This window comes from Exserohilum turcica (assembly GCF_000359705.1).
Source record: "Exserohilum turcica Et28A unplaced genomic scaffold SETTUscaffold_2, whole genome shotgun sequence".
In the NCBI taxonomy this organism is placed as follows: Eukaryota; Fungi; Ascomycota; class Dothideomycetes; order Pleosporales; family Pleosporaceae; genus Exserohilum; species Exserohilum turcicum.
In genome coordinates this window covers 127,098-141,903 of record NW_007360025.1, presented here as the reverse complement: position 1 = coordinate 141,903, position 14,806 = coordinate 127,098, and the positions used below count along the sequence as shown (strand labels likewise).

At 51.8% G+C, this 14,806-nt stretch overlaps 7 protein-coding genes across 7 annotated transcripts; 2 read left to right on the top strand and 5 right to left on the bottom strand.

The window, feature by feature from the left end:
- Positions 1–1,349: 1,349 nt before the first annotated feature.
- Positions 1,350–2,053, bottom strand: SETTUDRAFT_41149 (uncharacterized protein; the record flags this gene model as incomplete). Its single annotated transcript, XM_008026908.1, has 1 exon — positions 1,350–2,053. Exon 1 carries the CDS (start codon positions 1,731–1,733, stop codon positions 1,350–1,352), a length of 384 nt encoding a protein of 127 aa, XP_008025099.1. The 5' UTR covers positions 1,734–2,053.
- A 505-nt stretch (positions 2,054–2,558) lies between these two features.
- Positions 2,559–3,025, bottom strand: SETTUDRAFT_162788 (uncharacterized protein). Its single transcript, XM_008027015.1, has one exon. It carries the CDS (start codon positions 2,864–2,866, stop codon positions 2,687–2,689), a length of 180 nt encoding a protein of 59 aa, XP_008025206.1. The 5' UTR covers positions 2,867–3,025; the 3' UTR covers positions 2,559–2,686.
- Positions 3,026–3,507: 482 nt separating this feature from the next.
- SETTUDRAFT_170974 (uncharacterized protein) lies at positions 3,508–5,715 on the top strand. The gene is made up of 6 exons (XM_008027014.1): positions 3,508–3,639; positions 3,692–3,913; positions 3,960–4,292; positions 4,339–4,739; positions 4,785–5,152; positions 5,198–5,715. Exons 1-6 carry the CDS (start codon positions 3,565–3,567, stop codon positions 5,485–5,487), a joined length of 1,689 nt encoding a protein of 562 aa, XP_008025205.1. The 5' UTR covers positions 3,508–3,564; the 3' UTR covers positions 5,488–5,715.
- A 106-nt stretch (positions 5,716–5,821) lies between these two features.
- Positions 5,822–6,980, bottom strand: SETTUDRAFT_30861 (uncharacterized protein; the record flags this gene model as incomplete). Its single annotated transcript, XM_008026801.1, has 2 exons — positions 5,822–6,643; positions 6,699–6,980. The coding sequence occupies 2 exons, from the start codon at positions 6,978–6,980 to the stop codon at positions 5,822–5,824; spliced, it is 1,104 nt and encodes a 367-aa protein (XP_008024992.1).
- Positions 6,981–7,635: 655 nt separating this feature from the next.
- On the bottom strand, positions 7,636–8,748 carry SETTUDRAFT_114856 (uncharacterized protein; the record flags this gene model as incomplete). The annotated part of the gene is made up of 1 exon (XM_008027013.1): positions 7,636–8,748. One exon carries the CDS (start codon positions 8,746–8,748, stop codon positions 7,939–7,941), a length of 810 nt encoding a protein of 269 aa, XP_008025204.1. The 3' UTR covers positions 7,636–7,938.
- Positions 8,749–9,473: 725 nt separating this feature from the next.
- Positions 9,474–11,080, bottom strand: SETTUDRAFT_87828 (uncharacterized protein; the record flags this gene model as incomplete). The annotated part of the gene is made up of 2 exons (XM_008027012.1): positions 9,474–10,073; positions 10,124–11,080. The coding sequence occupies 2 exons, from the start codon at positions 11,078–11,080 to the stop codon at positions 9,474–9,476; spliced, it is 1,557 nt and encodes a 518-aa protein (XP_008025203.1).
- Positions 11,081–12,400: 1,320 nt separating this feature from the next.
- SETTUDRAFT_19040 (uncharacterized protein) lies at positions 12,401–13,748 on the top strand (the record flags this gene model as incomplete). Its single annotated transcript, XM_008026675.1, has 6 exons — positions 12,401–12,565; positions 12,618–12,654; positions 12,704–12,763; positions 12,814–13,260; positions 13,313–13,557; positions 13,620–13,748. 6 exons carry the CDS (start codon positions 12,401–12,403, stop codon positions 13,746–13,748), a joined length of 1,083 nt encoding a protein of 360 aa, XP_008024866.1.
- Positions 13,749–14,806: the final 1,058 nt, after the last annotated feature.

Genomic DNA, 14,806 nt, shown 5'->3' with positions numbered 1-14,806 from the left:
AGAATACCGACAATACCCCCTCTAGCACCTTAACGAGAGGGCTGCACACATTAGAGGTGGCGTAAATCGGTTTCTCGCGACGTGTTACCCCTATATCTGATAGAAAATTGACGAGTTTTGATGAAAGATTTCTGCTTAAAAGTTGGTGTGTGTGATGCTACACTTATATACACGCTCCATCTCACAACAGCTACAACAACTGCAGCTGTACGACCGTTTCCAACCCATGTGGCAGCATCTAGTCCTCTACCCGGTATAGTCATGTTGCATTGATATATTGGAGGTGGGCCAAGTGTGTGATGCTGGCATCAGATTTCCCCTCTGGTAACCACTCAGCTGTTGGATCACTTCTGTACCGTCAAACTTTGCAACTTACTGGTTGGATAAAGCGCTTCCAGGAAGACCGCGCTGCACGCTGTCATCCATGGCTTTTGCAATGTAGCTGACCACCCTGGCAATCTCACGCTGTTGGGTGAGCTTGAGAGTGCCAATGACTCTCGGGGGCCATTGATTCAGAAGCAGCAATGAGGCAGTGTAGTATGTGCAGCGGAGAAAATCATGGTTAAGAAACAATTTCCATTCGTGAGAATCATGCGAGGACTAGGGTCTTTGTCTCAAGTTGCTGCAATCCTTCGGTGGAAACTCCAAAATGCCGAGGGACTTTGTTTTCTCACGGCCACAATCCCCATCTGCGATAGACCACATTGAGCTACTGTCAGTACACCCTATTTTCCATAATGCTGACAAGACAAAAGATTTGTAGGCCATGTCTCACTCTCTAGTCCAATTCATTCTAGAGTAGTCGTTCAGCTGCAGGGCGTAGGCCACTCGACATGCACGACTGCGCCACACGTCTGCATATACCTGCAGCAAGACCAATAATGTACCGCAAGGCAGAAAATCGGGGATTATCCCAGAGTCTATCCCCGAGAAACCATACATCATCCAGTTCGGTCATGACATGATGCTGTAGTGTTGTGTATTCGCTCCGAGGTTGCCTGGGGCCAGAATGTCAGCGCTATCTACGCCCCGGATTACGGGAGATAGCAGGGAGGAATAGGTAGCGAGGCCGGGGAACAAGGATAATTATTGTATTTGAATGTGGTAAATGTGGCTGAGACATGCTGAGTCGGCTTTCCCAATTAGTGTGACATGCATGCAAAGCGTGGACGAGCCAACTTATTGGCAACAGTAAGGTTCAAGTCTTGGCGTTTGCCTAGAGTAGGCGTTCATTTCTAGTTATTAGTAAATCAACAATTTCTTCACTCAAATGAGGAATCGGATCTATTACCAAATATTCATTGACGATTCTTCTAGTCATTCATACTAGAAATCTAGGTAAGCGCCTGCTATTCTTCATCCTCATCCCCATCCTTGTCCTCACCCCTATCCCCGTCCCCATCCCCATCGCCGTTCTCGTCCTCATCCTCATCTTCGTCCCCGTCCTCGTCCTCATCCTCACCTTCGTCTTTGTCCTCTTCCTCTTCCTCTTCCTCTACCGCTTCCTCATGCAACCTGACAAACCGATACATTGTCCGCAAGGTATCAACATACGTAGAGTCTGGAACGGGATCGTGTCTGGCAACCATGTCGAACCCAACCCAGTTACGGCTCTGAAAAAGGGTGTTCATATCGCTCCAAACCTTGGGTGCGAAGACATGGCCATTGACTTTGATTATTTTGAATTCGGGGTCAACATCAGTGTCCAGTCGAAAGGTGTGGAGACCTCGCATCCCAGCCAGTAGTCGAACAATGTATCCCTAAATATCAATCTTCCAACTTTGACTTATTTGCGCTTGGTTTGGCACATGGTGCAGACGTTCCAATACGCTCGGTAAATTTGGATTTCTTACAACTCTCTTCCAGAACCAGAGATAACGATAGGTCGCCCTCTGTGGCCATGTAAAAGCGGGATCCTCTGGGCTAATGTCAAGGTCATCATACCATATGATGCGAATTGAGCGAATGCTCTGCAACCGTTTGGGCAGTATTGCAGCGCTAAACATCAGTAGAGAAACCCAGTCGTCGAAAATGAATACTGGCTGTGTGTAAAGCAGTTGGATCATTTCTACATATCTTGAAACTAAGAGTCAGCATGTCAAACTTGTCTGAATTGAGTGCAGAGGGAGGGCAAGATTACACTTTTCTGCAACTGCGGATGTAGCCAAAGAAATCCAAGCCAATGTTTGTAACAAAACAGGTGTTGCCGGGTCCTTCATTGACATTTATGCATTCGAGTTCCGCATGTCCGTCAATGTAGTCCCCTGAACTGTATTTTTGGTTTCTACAAACCGCCGAACAAATTTCACCTCCGTAATTGCCAATATGTATTTCGGTGCTTTCATTGACCAGTTCTCTGTGTATCGCGGCCCGTAGTTCGGCAGGCAGCTGAAGCAGCCGGGACTGGAGTTGTGGTGCGTGCCTTGGCCCTTGGGTAAAGGACAACGAGCGTGGTCTGCTTCGTGGCAATGGCGGTAGCTCATGAGCGGACCGCCAACCATCTGACCAGCGATGGATGAAATCTGAGTAGGATAAAGTTGCGTTTGTGAGGTAAGGACTGAAAGTGATAACGCGTCGATAAGGTCGCATGGCGCGCTGAGAAAGTAGTTGAACACTAGACTGCTGAGTAATAGATGGATTGGCGACGTAGTTTAAAGATTTGTGACGCCAGCAGTGTTGCGCAAAGTCAGCGAAGAGTGGTGGAATGAGGATGGGTGCCGAGTAAAGCGGGGCAGTGCTGTGAAGGTCGGTTACATGCGTGTGGTCGGTCTTTCAGCCCTGGGTGTCCTTGCGGATGCGCTTTCTTCTTTGGCGATGTTGAGGTAGCAGCAAGACAGCACATGCTCTGACCTAAACTAGCAGCCATGGTTTTGAGGTTGCGCCTCCAACGTGTTTGGTGGCCTAGGATGCGATGTCAAAGGAGACGGTTGTGGGTGATGAGTGAGGGAGAGCTCGCCATGCCCTCTTGCACATGTGTAGCTGACTCATATCGATTGGCGTTATGCTATGTTATTTTTGTGCCCTTGAAATATTGGAAACTCTGGCGTCTTGGGAACGTTAATATTGTATGTTTGCAGTGTACGATGACCTTGGGTTAGGCGCTTACAAAGATGGCACGACGTCATCGTTACGCAGCCAATGACAAAGAGTGAGCAATCCAAGCTGCGAAAACACGTCGTATGCATAGTCATGCCAGCCTCTGAGGTTGAAAAAGCCCCGGATCAAGCCGGACACGACGACCAGCCATGTCTACAGCCAGAATCACGCTCCCGCAATCGTCCGGCACCCTTGGACTGGCTCGCAAATGAAAGTTGAGGGGCTTTAATAAGACAAGAGCAAGGCAGCGTTGGCCTATCGTACGGCGAAGCCCAATACGATACCGGATGAGTTCGGGCACACGTAGCGTCTTTCCAAGGCACAGCACTATATAGTCTGCGTCTCGCAGGCAACAAGGCTGCTACTCCAACCAGCAGAAATCCTCTCAAGTGACTGTACAGACCGACAGTCACATAGCACACCGACATCACGCATTTTTCCAGACACTTCGTGAACATATCGTCTGATATGGAACAGCAAAAGACTGAAAAATTTGAACACCTGCCCCTTTCAACCTCTGGGCCCCAGGAGACTACCTTGACGGTGCGCAAGCGTACAATATACTATTGCAGTCGCGGCACTAACATTTGAGCAGGGCAACGCGCTTCTTCGAACACCCTACTTCAACAAAGGCTCAGCATTCACCAAAGAAGAGCGCGACACCTTCAAGCTCCATGGCCTGCTTCCGTCGAATGTTCAAACTCTCGATGAACAGGTCAAGCGCGCATATGCCCAGTACTGCTCGTGCCCAAGCGATCTTGCCAAAAACACATTCATGACAAGTATGAAGGAGCAAAACGAGGTGCTTTACTACAAAGTATGAGGTAATGATACTTGTTCCTGTACAAAGCTGATGCGTACAGCTCATCCTCGACCACCTAAAGGATATGTTCCCAGTCATCTATACTCCGACTGAAGGCGAAGCCATAGCCGATTACTCCAAGATCTTCCGAAAACCCGAAGGCTGCTTTCTCAACATTGACGATGTAGAACGTGTCGAGGACGACATCAAGCAATGGGGCGATCCCGAGGACATTGACCTGATCGTCGTGAGTGATGGGCAACAGATACTGGGAATTGGAGACCAGGGAGTAGGAGCTATTCTTATCAGCATAGCCAAGCTTGTCATTTACACGCTATGCGCTGGCATTCACCCTTCACGGACTTTACCTGTTGTCCTCGATTGCGGCACAGATGTAGGTATATCCGAATCTAGACGCGTCCCAGCTAATCAAAGTGCAGAATGAGGATCTTCTAAACGATGAGCTTTACCTAGGACTACAAAAGCCGCGAGTTTCTGGCGAGAGATACGACCAGTTTGTCGACAAGTTTGTCAGAGCTGCACGCAAGCATTATCCCAAAGCCTACATCCACTTTGAAGACTTTGGCTTGGACAATGCACGAAGAATCTTGGACAAGTACACGCCCGAGATTGCATGCTTCAATGATGACGTTCAAGGAACTGGCTGTGTCACGCTTGCAGCTATCATGGCAGCCTTCAAAGTGAGCGGGACCAAATGGGATGAGGCCCGATTCGTCATGTTTGGGTCGGGATCAGCAGGAACCGGTATTGCGGACCAGATACGAGACGCCATAGTGCAGAATACGGGAAGGTCGCAAGATGAAGCTATCCGTCAAATATGGTATGATTCATGATGTGGCTGCCTAATATCAGCTAACATTTCCAGGTGTGTCGATAAGCCAGGTCTCCTCTTGCAAGGCAAAAAAGACAAGCTTACCCCTGCTCAAATGGCCTTTGCGCGAGATGACGAGGAATGGGAAGGCAAAGATCACGGCGATTTATTGTCGGTTGTCAAAGAGGTCAAGCCGCACGTTCTGATAGGTACTTCGACAAAGCCAGGCGCATTCACCGAAGACGTCGTTCGGGAAATGGCCAAGCATGTTGAACGTCCTGCCATCTTCCCACTGTCAAACCCCACCAGACTCCATGAAGCCAAACCCCAGGATTTATATGACTGGACTGACGGCAAGGCTCTTGTAGCCACTGGTTCACCTTTTGATCCAGTCAAGCACAATGGCAAGGAGTATGATATTTGTAAGTGATTCACATTCGGATACAAGAGAAAGCTAATCCCTACAGCCGAATGCAATAACTCTGTAACGTTTCCTGGAATCGGCCTCGGTGCAGTCCTCTGCCGCACTCGCTTGATGACTCCGGCACTCCTTGTTGCCGCCGTCAAAGCCCTGGCTTCTGCCGCTCCAGTGCTCAATGACAAAGGAGCCGGCCTCCTCCCAGACGTTGAGGATGTCCGAGAAATCAGCGTCCAAATCGCCAAGAACGTGATTAAGAAGGCAGTGGAGGAAGATTTGGCCCAGGAAAAGAATATACCCACCGATGGTGACGAGTTGGAAGAGTGGATCAGAGAGTAAATGTGGGACCCAGAGTATCGGCCTTTGAAGCTGGTCAAGCATGACAAGGCAACATCGCATGCAAAGGGCAAGGCAGGAACAGCGTCGGGTCAGAGACACGGAAAGTTTGATTCGTAGCTTCATCGCCGCTTTCTTGGTAAAGTACTAGCCCAATAATGACAGTCTAGTAAATTTGGATAAGTAACTTTCGATTTTGTACTTTAATCATGCAAAGAAAAACCCATTCTTGGCCTCAGCAGGCCTTCTGCTCTCCAACCCACGCTTAACTACTACAAAAAAACACTTATCTCCTCAAATACTTTCAAACACCATAAATACACACCCGTACAACCTCTTACTCACCGTTACCCAGCCCCCCTTCGCCAGCCCTCCCCCACTGCGCCAGTACCCCCCTCATCTCACGCCATAGTACTCCCGCAATTCCCGAAATCCACGAGTAGTAGAAGCGCAAAACATACCAAAAATACGCATTCACGTTGATGTTCCGGCCCGAGAAAGCAGAATATACTGTCTCGGCGACATAAATGATGACGCGGAAGCGGAACTGGAACCAGAGCGTTTTGGCTATGTAAATCGCGATGGTGCGGAGGAGAGGTGGGATTGTCAAGGTATTAGTGTCGGTGTTGATATCCGTGTCATTGGAAGGGGTAGGAGGAGTGATAGTGATAGTGGCGGGAGTAATAGCGGGAACAGGGACGGGAGCAGGGGCGGGAACAGTAGCAGGACGAGCATTCCTTTGTCTGCGCGGACGAGAAGGTGTCTTTGTGCTTTGTGCAGTTTCGCTTGCTAACTCGGATGATGCTGCTAGTGTTTTTTTGGAACGAGTATTCATGAACACTTGCGTAGACTGCTGCTCTGCGGTAGCTTGGAGCTGTGCAGCGCGTCTTGTAGTTACCCCTGTTGCTGGTGTTGCTGGTACTACTGGCACTGTATTGGCGGCTGGGCGGCGGTGCGAGTCTGCGTCTCCAATGCGTTCGGTGGTTACCTGACTCGCGGGCTGCAGACCAAGGCTTTGCTTTTGTTTTTCGCGAGACGATGCTGGTGTGGAGCTGAGGTGGAGGGATGGCACGGCGATTAGCCATGCTAGCACCGAGGGGAGACGGATTCGAATTTCCAGGAGAAAGATTAGAGTGATTAGTGCCACGGTGACGGGGAGCTAGGGTGGTGTGAGTGGAAACGTCGCCGTGAATCATGTGCGCCTGGGTACTTACCAGGTATCGTGTCATGGGTTCGTCAGGAAGCGCAAGTTCATCGGAAAGTTTAGGTTCATCGGGAATCCTAGGTCCATCGGGAATCTTAGGTTCGTCGGGAATCTTGGGTTCATTTTTGAATGCAGGAACAGGCTTCGCGGTTTCGCGGCGGGGTCTTGGGTGTGGAGTTGGGGTTGCAGAAATGTGTTTTCTTGTATTCCTTGTCGCAGTAGGCCGAGTTTCTTCCGAAACAGGGCCGCTCTGGTCGCGGCGACTACTTCTCGTTCGGTGTGCAATAGGCATTTGAGCGCGTTGGTTGTCGCTAGACACTGGCGTTATGGTGTTGATGTGTTGGACGAATGGGTTGAAATTGACTATCTGGTCTTCTAGTATGAAGTGTTTCTCAAATTTCTGTTTGTCAGAACAAGTGAGACTGAACAAAGACAGCTAATGGCTTTCCGGATCCGGCGTGGTGCGTCGAGGAACAAAGGCCATGTAAGTACAATAGGATAAAGAGGGCCATCACCTGCAGTTAACAATTGTTTGTAGGACTATGCCATTGACACGGCAATAAGCAAATTCTCAAGCCAAATAACTGTGTTGAGTCTCAATTGAGATACGAGATGTTCACATTGAGGGCTGCCAAGGCTCACATGAAGGAAACAGTTCATAGCACGATCAGAGGCCATGGCTGTAATCACAAATGCCGGCAAGACTTGATTCGGCGCTAGTTGACAAATTTGGACAAGCTCAATCAACCCTGTAATAGGATCGGATTATAAACGAGTTGAACTTTGACCAGATTTACATGCTAGTTGAAGAACATGTACTGAATGGGTCGACGAGGGTTGGACCCCAGCCTTAGTACTATACTATATTACAAGGTGCTGGTATATCAGTCACCTATCGTACACAGCATACGACCTATAGTGCATTACAAGTCGCCGATCTTGTTGCGGTTGGCAGTGCCTCGAGGCGTGTCATGTGACAGTCGCAGTGGCCAGTCACCATCACTACCGTCTGAGTGTGGCATGCAAGTCATAGTGATGTGCATGGCCCGTCCCTTGTGGTATTCGTTCCTTCTCCGGCGCATTTCCTAACCAGACGCATGTGGCGCTATCACCAGCCAATGCTTGGTTCGTGACAGAAGCTTGGTCAAACGTTATGGCGAAGACGGATGAGTCAAAGGATGAAGATGTGAATTGTTTGTTGCCGCGCTCGTTGTTCACTGTTACATGAAGTCGAGAATGGCTTTTGCAAGCTATACGCTCTCGCGTGCTTGGATCTCCCACAGCAGAAACCTGACGTTGCCTTTGTGCTCGTCGTCGTCGTGGTAGTGACTATTGATGGCATGATCCAGCAACAGCCGAGCAAAGTGGTCGTCTTGGCGCCTGATGAACTGGCAAAACTCGACGTCGTCCCTCTCGAGGATAAACTTGACAAAGCACTCGTTCATGACGAAGCTGGGGCCCTGGGCAATGCTCTCAATGTCCTTGATGGACGGGCTGACGACGGACGAGAGAAAGGTGGAGAGTTGGGGGGTGGCGGCGGCATCGTCGAGGGCGGCCAGGTAGGCGAAGACGGTGGTGATGCCCTGGACGGCAAACGAGGCGCGGATGCGGTCTTCGCGGTCTTGGCCGGTCCTGATGTCGGCGAGGACTATGAGGGTGCGGTTCTGCAGACGCTGCGTGTCGATGTGGTAGACGGCGGCTGTGGCTGTGGCGGGGGGCGGACCGCCCCGGGCTTTTTTGGCAGAGGCCCCCACATGGTGGAAGTCGAGCTTGAGGGCGGGCGCAGCGTTGTTGGCAATGAGATGGCGGTTGAGGTAAGCAACAAAGTGGTTGCGCAGGCTGTGAGTGGCCGTGGGGACCTTCTCGGATAAGACGGCAACGGCGAAGTCGAGTGGAGGGCTGGAGATGGTGGGAATGAAGGCCTTGGCGAGGTCCGTGCCGAGACGATGGGCCACTCTGTCGTCGCCAAAGATGTAGCGCTGGTAATCCCGGAGGGAGAAGGGGAACCTCATGTCATCGCCGGCGACGATGGCGTGGAGCGCAAAGACATCTCGGACCATTGGAAGGAGATGCTCTGGCGCGGGGGGTGGGCGGGCGAGGATGGCGGGCGCGAAGGCGAGACTGAGACGGTGGGCATGCATTTGAAGTCGCCTGGGCCTCACAAGACGCGCCTGGGCCTGGACGTGCCAAGAGCGGGGCAACGCTGGAGCCAATGGCTGCCCTAAATGCCGCATTCCACGTCATGGCCATGGGCCGACCAGGCTCGGTGCGCCCCAGGCCGTGTGGTAGGCCGCCGCTCTGCCAGCGCCCGACACGGCCTGCACGCCGCGTGTCGACCGGCATCCTGCTGCGACATACATGTAATGTACATGCCACGGCATGTTCGCCGTCGCCGTCGCCGTCGTCGTCGTCGTCACTGTGCAGGCCATATATATATATGTGTGTGTGTGTGCAGGGCCCTGTCGTTGTCGTGGCCTGCGCCTTGGCTGCACATCCAAGTCAGGGGAACAAAAAAGCTTGTCGCCGTGTGTGCAGTCTTGGCAACGTCCGTGTTTCGCGCCCGTCACGTGATGCGCCGCAGGCTCATGCTACGCGGGGCATTGTTGTGCCGAGGCTGCCGCAGGGCACGTGGCTGCGGACACGTGCGCTCGCTCACGTGAACACGTGAGCCTGTGCACGCTCTGCGCTGCTGCCTGGGCGCGACTGTAGTCTCTTCATCCAGACCTGATTGCTTGCACGACATTCGCATTGCCTACACCTACGCCTACCTACATTACACCCCCCCCTACGCGACAGCAATCCGAACCGAAATAGACCCCTTGGTCGTCTGCGCCACAATCAGGTCGTGGTCATACCAGATATCCTCCTTTGTCGTGTCCACCAGCTTCGCCCGCGGCAGAACATCCAGCACCATGTACGCCCCCATAACGTACAGCTCGCAGTACGCCAGCTGCTCGCCAATGCAGCTGCGACTGCCCTTTCCAAACGCAATCAGCTTCTTCTGCAGCGCGTAGTTTTGCGTGCCGTCCTCCAGCAACCAACGCTCAGGCCGGAACTCGTCGGGCTCGGGAAACAGATCAGTGTTCCAGTGGTTGATCATGGACGTCATGCCGATGGGCGTGCCCCTGGGAATCACCCAGTCGCTCTTGCCGTCTGCCGAAACGTAATGCAAATCCTCTTCGCGCGCAATCCTGGCCGACCGGTGAGATACACCAGGCATCATGCGCAGACACTCCTGCAAAACGGCCCAGAAATACGGCACCTTCTCCAGTTCGACCCATTTCAGGTTCTGTGAGTTGATGCCCGCTTGTGCGAGGTCGGATTGCAGGCGTCGGTAGACTTCGGGCTTGGCAAGGGCCCAGTAGGTGAAGACGGTAAGAATGGCCTAGACAGCGTCAGCGCTACTGCACTCGTCAGGTTCCGAGAACAACATACAGCAGTCGTCTCAGTGCCTGCAAGCAAGAAGTTGAATCCTTCTCCGTTATACCGGTACTTCTCTTCTTCCGACATGGACTTGTCTTTGCCCATGACTTCGGCAAAGACACGTCCGTTTTCCGGGTTGCGCAGAGCCTGCGCAATGTACTGCGGGATAGTCACGTTCATGACATTCATGACAGCCTTGATGTCCTCGCCCAGATAATCCGCCATGAATGGAAGCACCTGGGCCATTTTCCGGCCCAGCGCATTGTGTCGCATCATGTAGGCGCTGTTGAAAAACGACTTGACCCATGTCGCAAAGTTGGGTTCCCAGCTCTCTTGCGCCACAAATCCCATGGGCTCACCAAAAGCATACTGCGAAATGACATCGGCTGTGTAGCAGTTGAAGGCCTCCTTGACGTCAAAAGCACCCTTGCCCGCTGATTTGAGCATCTTGTTTGCCACCATGGATGCAAAGTCGTGCACTTCGCCTTCTAGCTTCAGCATCTGCTGGCGCGAGAAGAACTTGTTCAGTGGCGCCCTGCGCGCGCGATGCAGGTCGTGATTAACCGTCGAGAATCCAGTAACCGAGACAGGCCCAGCACCACCAGTGTTCAGTTGGTGCTGCCATTTGTCCCGCGAGCGTCCAGGTCCAGCATAGATCTCATCCGTGAAGGCGGGGTCAGAGCAGTGCAATTCGTCTGGGTTGATGCGTACAATAGGGCCATATTGCTCATGCATGCGCGCCATGACCTTTCCATAACGTCCGAGGAGCCACCAGTCATAGTAGGCTTCGTAGAGGTAGCTGACTGCGGCAATCTTGGGACCAGGAAACTTGGAGAGAGGGTGGAGCGGCGAGATGTTGTAAAGCGCAACAGCGATGCGGTAGCCGATCCAGAGCACGGCAAGCCACGCTATGCTCGTAAAGGAGAAGGCCGACTTTAGGCCTTGGGAGACGCCAGTTTGTTCGTCCATGGTGACAGCTTCGGGTAGTTCGACAATGCACAACCCGGGCAAGAGGATGAGCAAATGCTGAGCAAATTTCCTGCGAGGCCGACCACATATATCATGGCAGCTCTTTTCATGCCTATGCAGGCCGATCCCCCTCTTCAGGGCCACTGGTTTTTCACTGCCAATCACCCATGGGCGATAAGGCGCCCAGCGCGTACATATCCTGTGCGGATCCTTCCCCGAGTCTGATCCGCTTTAATTCCAGACATCTGATGCCAAGGACCCGCCATTGGTGCTTCAGGTCCCTGCAAGGCCACATGGGAAAAGCGTTGCACCTCTTTGCACTCAGGTGGAGCTGTGCGCTCCTCCACAGCGGGTCTCCTACCGAAAGCGAGGTATCGGCAACTGCAGTTCCCTGCGCTATATGTCACAGAGGCGGAAATTTTCTGTGGCCGACTTTTTTGCCTGATAGGGTGACAGACGACCGTGAGCCGGGGAGGGTAGGCGACGCGCAAGAGGCGTCACAAAGGAGCAGATCCTAACTGCTTTTGTAGAGCGCTGGAGTCCACTCGCCCGTCTCAGCTTTCGGAGGTTAAATTTCAAAAGGAATTCATTGCCGTGCCCAACGTGGCGGAGACGAATGCCCTCCTTCGTCACCACACACACACACACACACACACACATGCCGTGTTGGCGTCAGCGTAGACGCTCCCAGACAGCGTTGCAATTGTCGTTGGAAGTGGCTAAGGCGCCCGGCAGTTTGCCTTGGCAATCGGGTCGTGCATTGCCCGGTGAAATTGCTCGCCGACGGCATACCTACTTACCACAGCCTGTGTCTTGGCCATCTCGAGTCACTCGCAAGCCTCTCTCACCCAGACCTGACGTCGTTGCATAAGCCTGGACGACGCCCGCACATTGCGATTGTCAGTGCGCCTTGCTGCATGCATCTGTCTGGCCATTTACGGATCAGTACCAAGGCACACAGGGGGAAAGCTCCCGTATCCCATCGACCGTTGTGGCAACAGTGTTACTAAGATACCCACTATTTGTCTTGACAGGCAGGGAATCTTAACCGGCCCGTGGCTTCCTCTGCACCGTCCCGTTCTGTTCGTGCTGATTGATCCAGCTGGGAATGTCGAAACGAGCGCCAGGAGTCGACAGCATGGATCAAGTTTTTAACATTATCTCGTCGCCCCCGACACATTATTCCATCTCATTATTGCCCTTTTGCCTACTCGGTCTCTGAAGCCGGGCTCCACTCATTTGCTCAGTCTTTGTTGATTGTTTCCTCGTGCTCCTGACTGCGTTGACCGCGTTGGCTGTGCGCCACGGCCATCACTCAAGATGCAGGACACGATCGACATACCCATGGTGAGGAGCGGGCGTGACTCGCTCATCGCCATGTCGTGTCTGTGGTTGCTTTTTGTGGCAACGGTGGGCCTCCGCATCTATGGCCGTATGAGGGGACCGGGGCTGTCACTGGATGATGTTTTTGCGGGCACTGCAATGGTAAGTAGCAAACTCATTCAGCCTTGTGAAGTCTCAGTTGACATGATGAAAGGTCTTGGCAACAAGTACAATCGGCTTGAATGCTACAGGTAAGTTGTTTCTGCAAGCTATTGCGTCTGCCGCTGACGTCTCCTTTAGTATTCACCTCTGGCGTTGGCTACGACCTGGATCCCAACAACGCCGACATGTTTCCCAAGCGTGAGTTGTTCATACAAAGACCAGCCAAAACACAAACTGACGGACCTCAGTCATGAACAACCTCCCATTCATCATGCAGATAACCTTCGCCTTCACGCTGATCTACATTTGGTGTCTAGCTGCCCTTAAGCTCTCCCAACTGGCCCTCTACCACCGTGTCTTCGCCCTTCAACTTCGTATTCCGGTTTATATTGTTGGAGGCATCGTAGTTGCCTGGGCCATCATCTTCAACTTTGTCTTCCTGTTCCTGTGCGACCCCATCTCGCAGCAGTGGACGGTGGAGCGAGTTGGACATTGCATGGATCAGATTCTTCTACTCAAGTGCTTGATCCTGACCAATATGGTGACGGATCTCATGATTGTGGCTTTGCCAATTCGCTCAGTGTGGCAGCTGCAGATGCGCAAGACAGAAAAGCTCGCTGTGTTGGCCTGTTTTGGCTTGGGATTGGCATGTGTATTCATCAGTATTGCGCGCTTCGTACTCATCTACACCATTGGTAAGCCTCCTGTTGTTTCCCGACGTGAATGCGCGCCTCTAACCATTTCTAGACCTCATCGGTAATCTCACAGGGACCTCAGGCACCACGTTTATGTTGTGCACTATTGAACTGATGCTTGCTGGTATTTGCATCAACATCCCGATGCTTCGGCCCTTTTACCTGCGATGGCGCACAAAGTACAAGAGCTCATCGAGCAACAGCGGGATAACAAGCGGCTTGAAAAGGTCGGGCACTGGTGGTTTGGGAGGATCACAGCAACAAAGACCAGGTCACTACACACAGTGGATGGAGCTGGTAAGTTAAGCCATCTTCGCATACAAGTGCACTATCATGGTACCCAAGCTAACAGTCTGGAGCATGACAAGGACAACGCAAATGTCACTGTTACTGCCGACGATGCTAGTTCAGAGAGAAAGCTCACCGCCAAGCCCATGCCGTTCGACGCGATCCAGGTATCCAAGGACTTTGTCGTCACACGCAGTTAGGCCAATGAATGCAAAGTAAAAGCACACAATACCGATGACGCCGTCTGACATCCGGACTTGCGCTGTCTTTCTAACGCGATACGCGCGCGTCACCGCATACGATTATACATGAGGAACGGCCGGATCAGAAGCGCTACTTGAAGCGCTCACTTCCAGAAGCTAGCTTGCCTAGTTTTTCATGCTAGCGAGTCTAGTCGCTCAGAGAGAAGAACGCGCCGAGAAACAAGGGCACAGCGCAGCGTATTGATACAATACAATACAATACAATAGACGCAAGATGAAGCAAAAGATAGTAATGCCAGTCCCAACATATTCATCCTCTCTGGAGCATGCGGTTGCTCGGGCCTTGATGCAATGCAAGCTTTTCCCGCGCCCATCAAACATGGATAAACCACACATTTTAACCCTGACAAGCGCAAACAAAAACACACACACACACCAACTTTTAAGCAGAAATCTTTCATCAAAACTCGTCAATTTTCTATCAGATATAGGGGTAACACGTCGCGAGAAACCGATTTACGCCACCTCTAATGTGTGCAGCCCTCTCGTTAAGGTGCTAGAGGGGGTATTGTCGGTATTCTTGCGACGTGTTCGAAATGCGAAAATCTTCGAGAACGCACAGACCGCCCCGATGACTAATAGGGAGACTACCAAACGAAACCAAAAACAATTAAAAACACCAAATAAAACAACAAAAATCAAAAATCCTATATCTAAACGCCGAGACAGCCTGATCCCGCTGTGGCACCATATCCAACCGCCAGGACAGTCTTTGCCTACTGTGGCACAAAATTCAAAAACGCTATAACAGTTTTCTGGTCTGTAATAGCAAAATAAGTCGAAACGCCGAGACAGTCTTCGCCTACTGTGGCACCAAATCCAAACGCTGATACAGAGACTGGTTACCTCTGTAGAAGCACCAAGTCGAAACGCCAAGACAGCTGCTACTCGCTGGGCACTAAGTCGAAACGAGAGAGTTACTCACTAAAACTTGAGATGAGGACTCATTAAAATGACGAGAGAGTTACTCATTAAAACTACCTAAGTCGAACTTT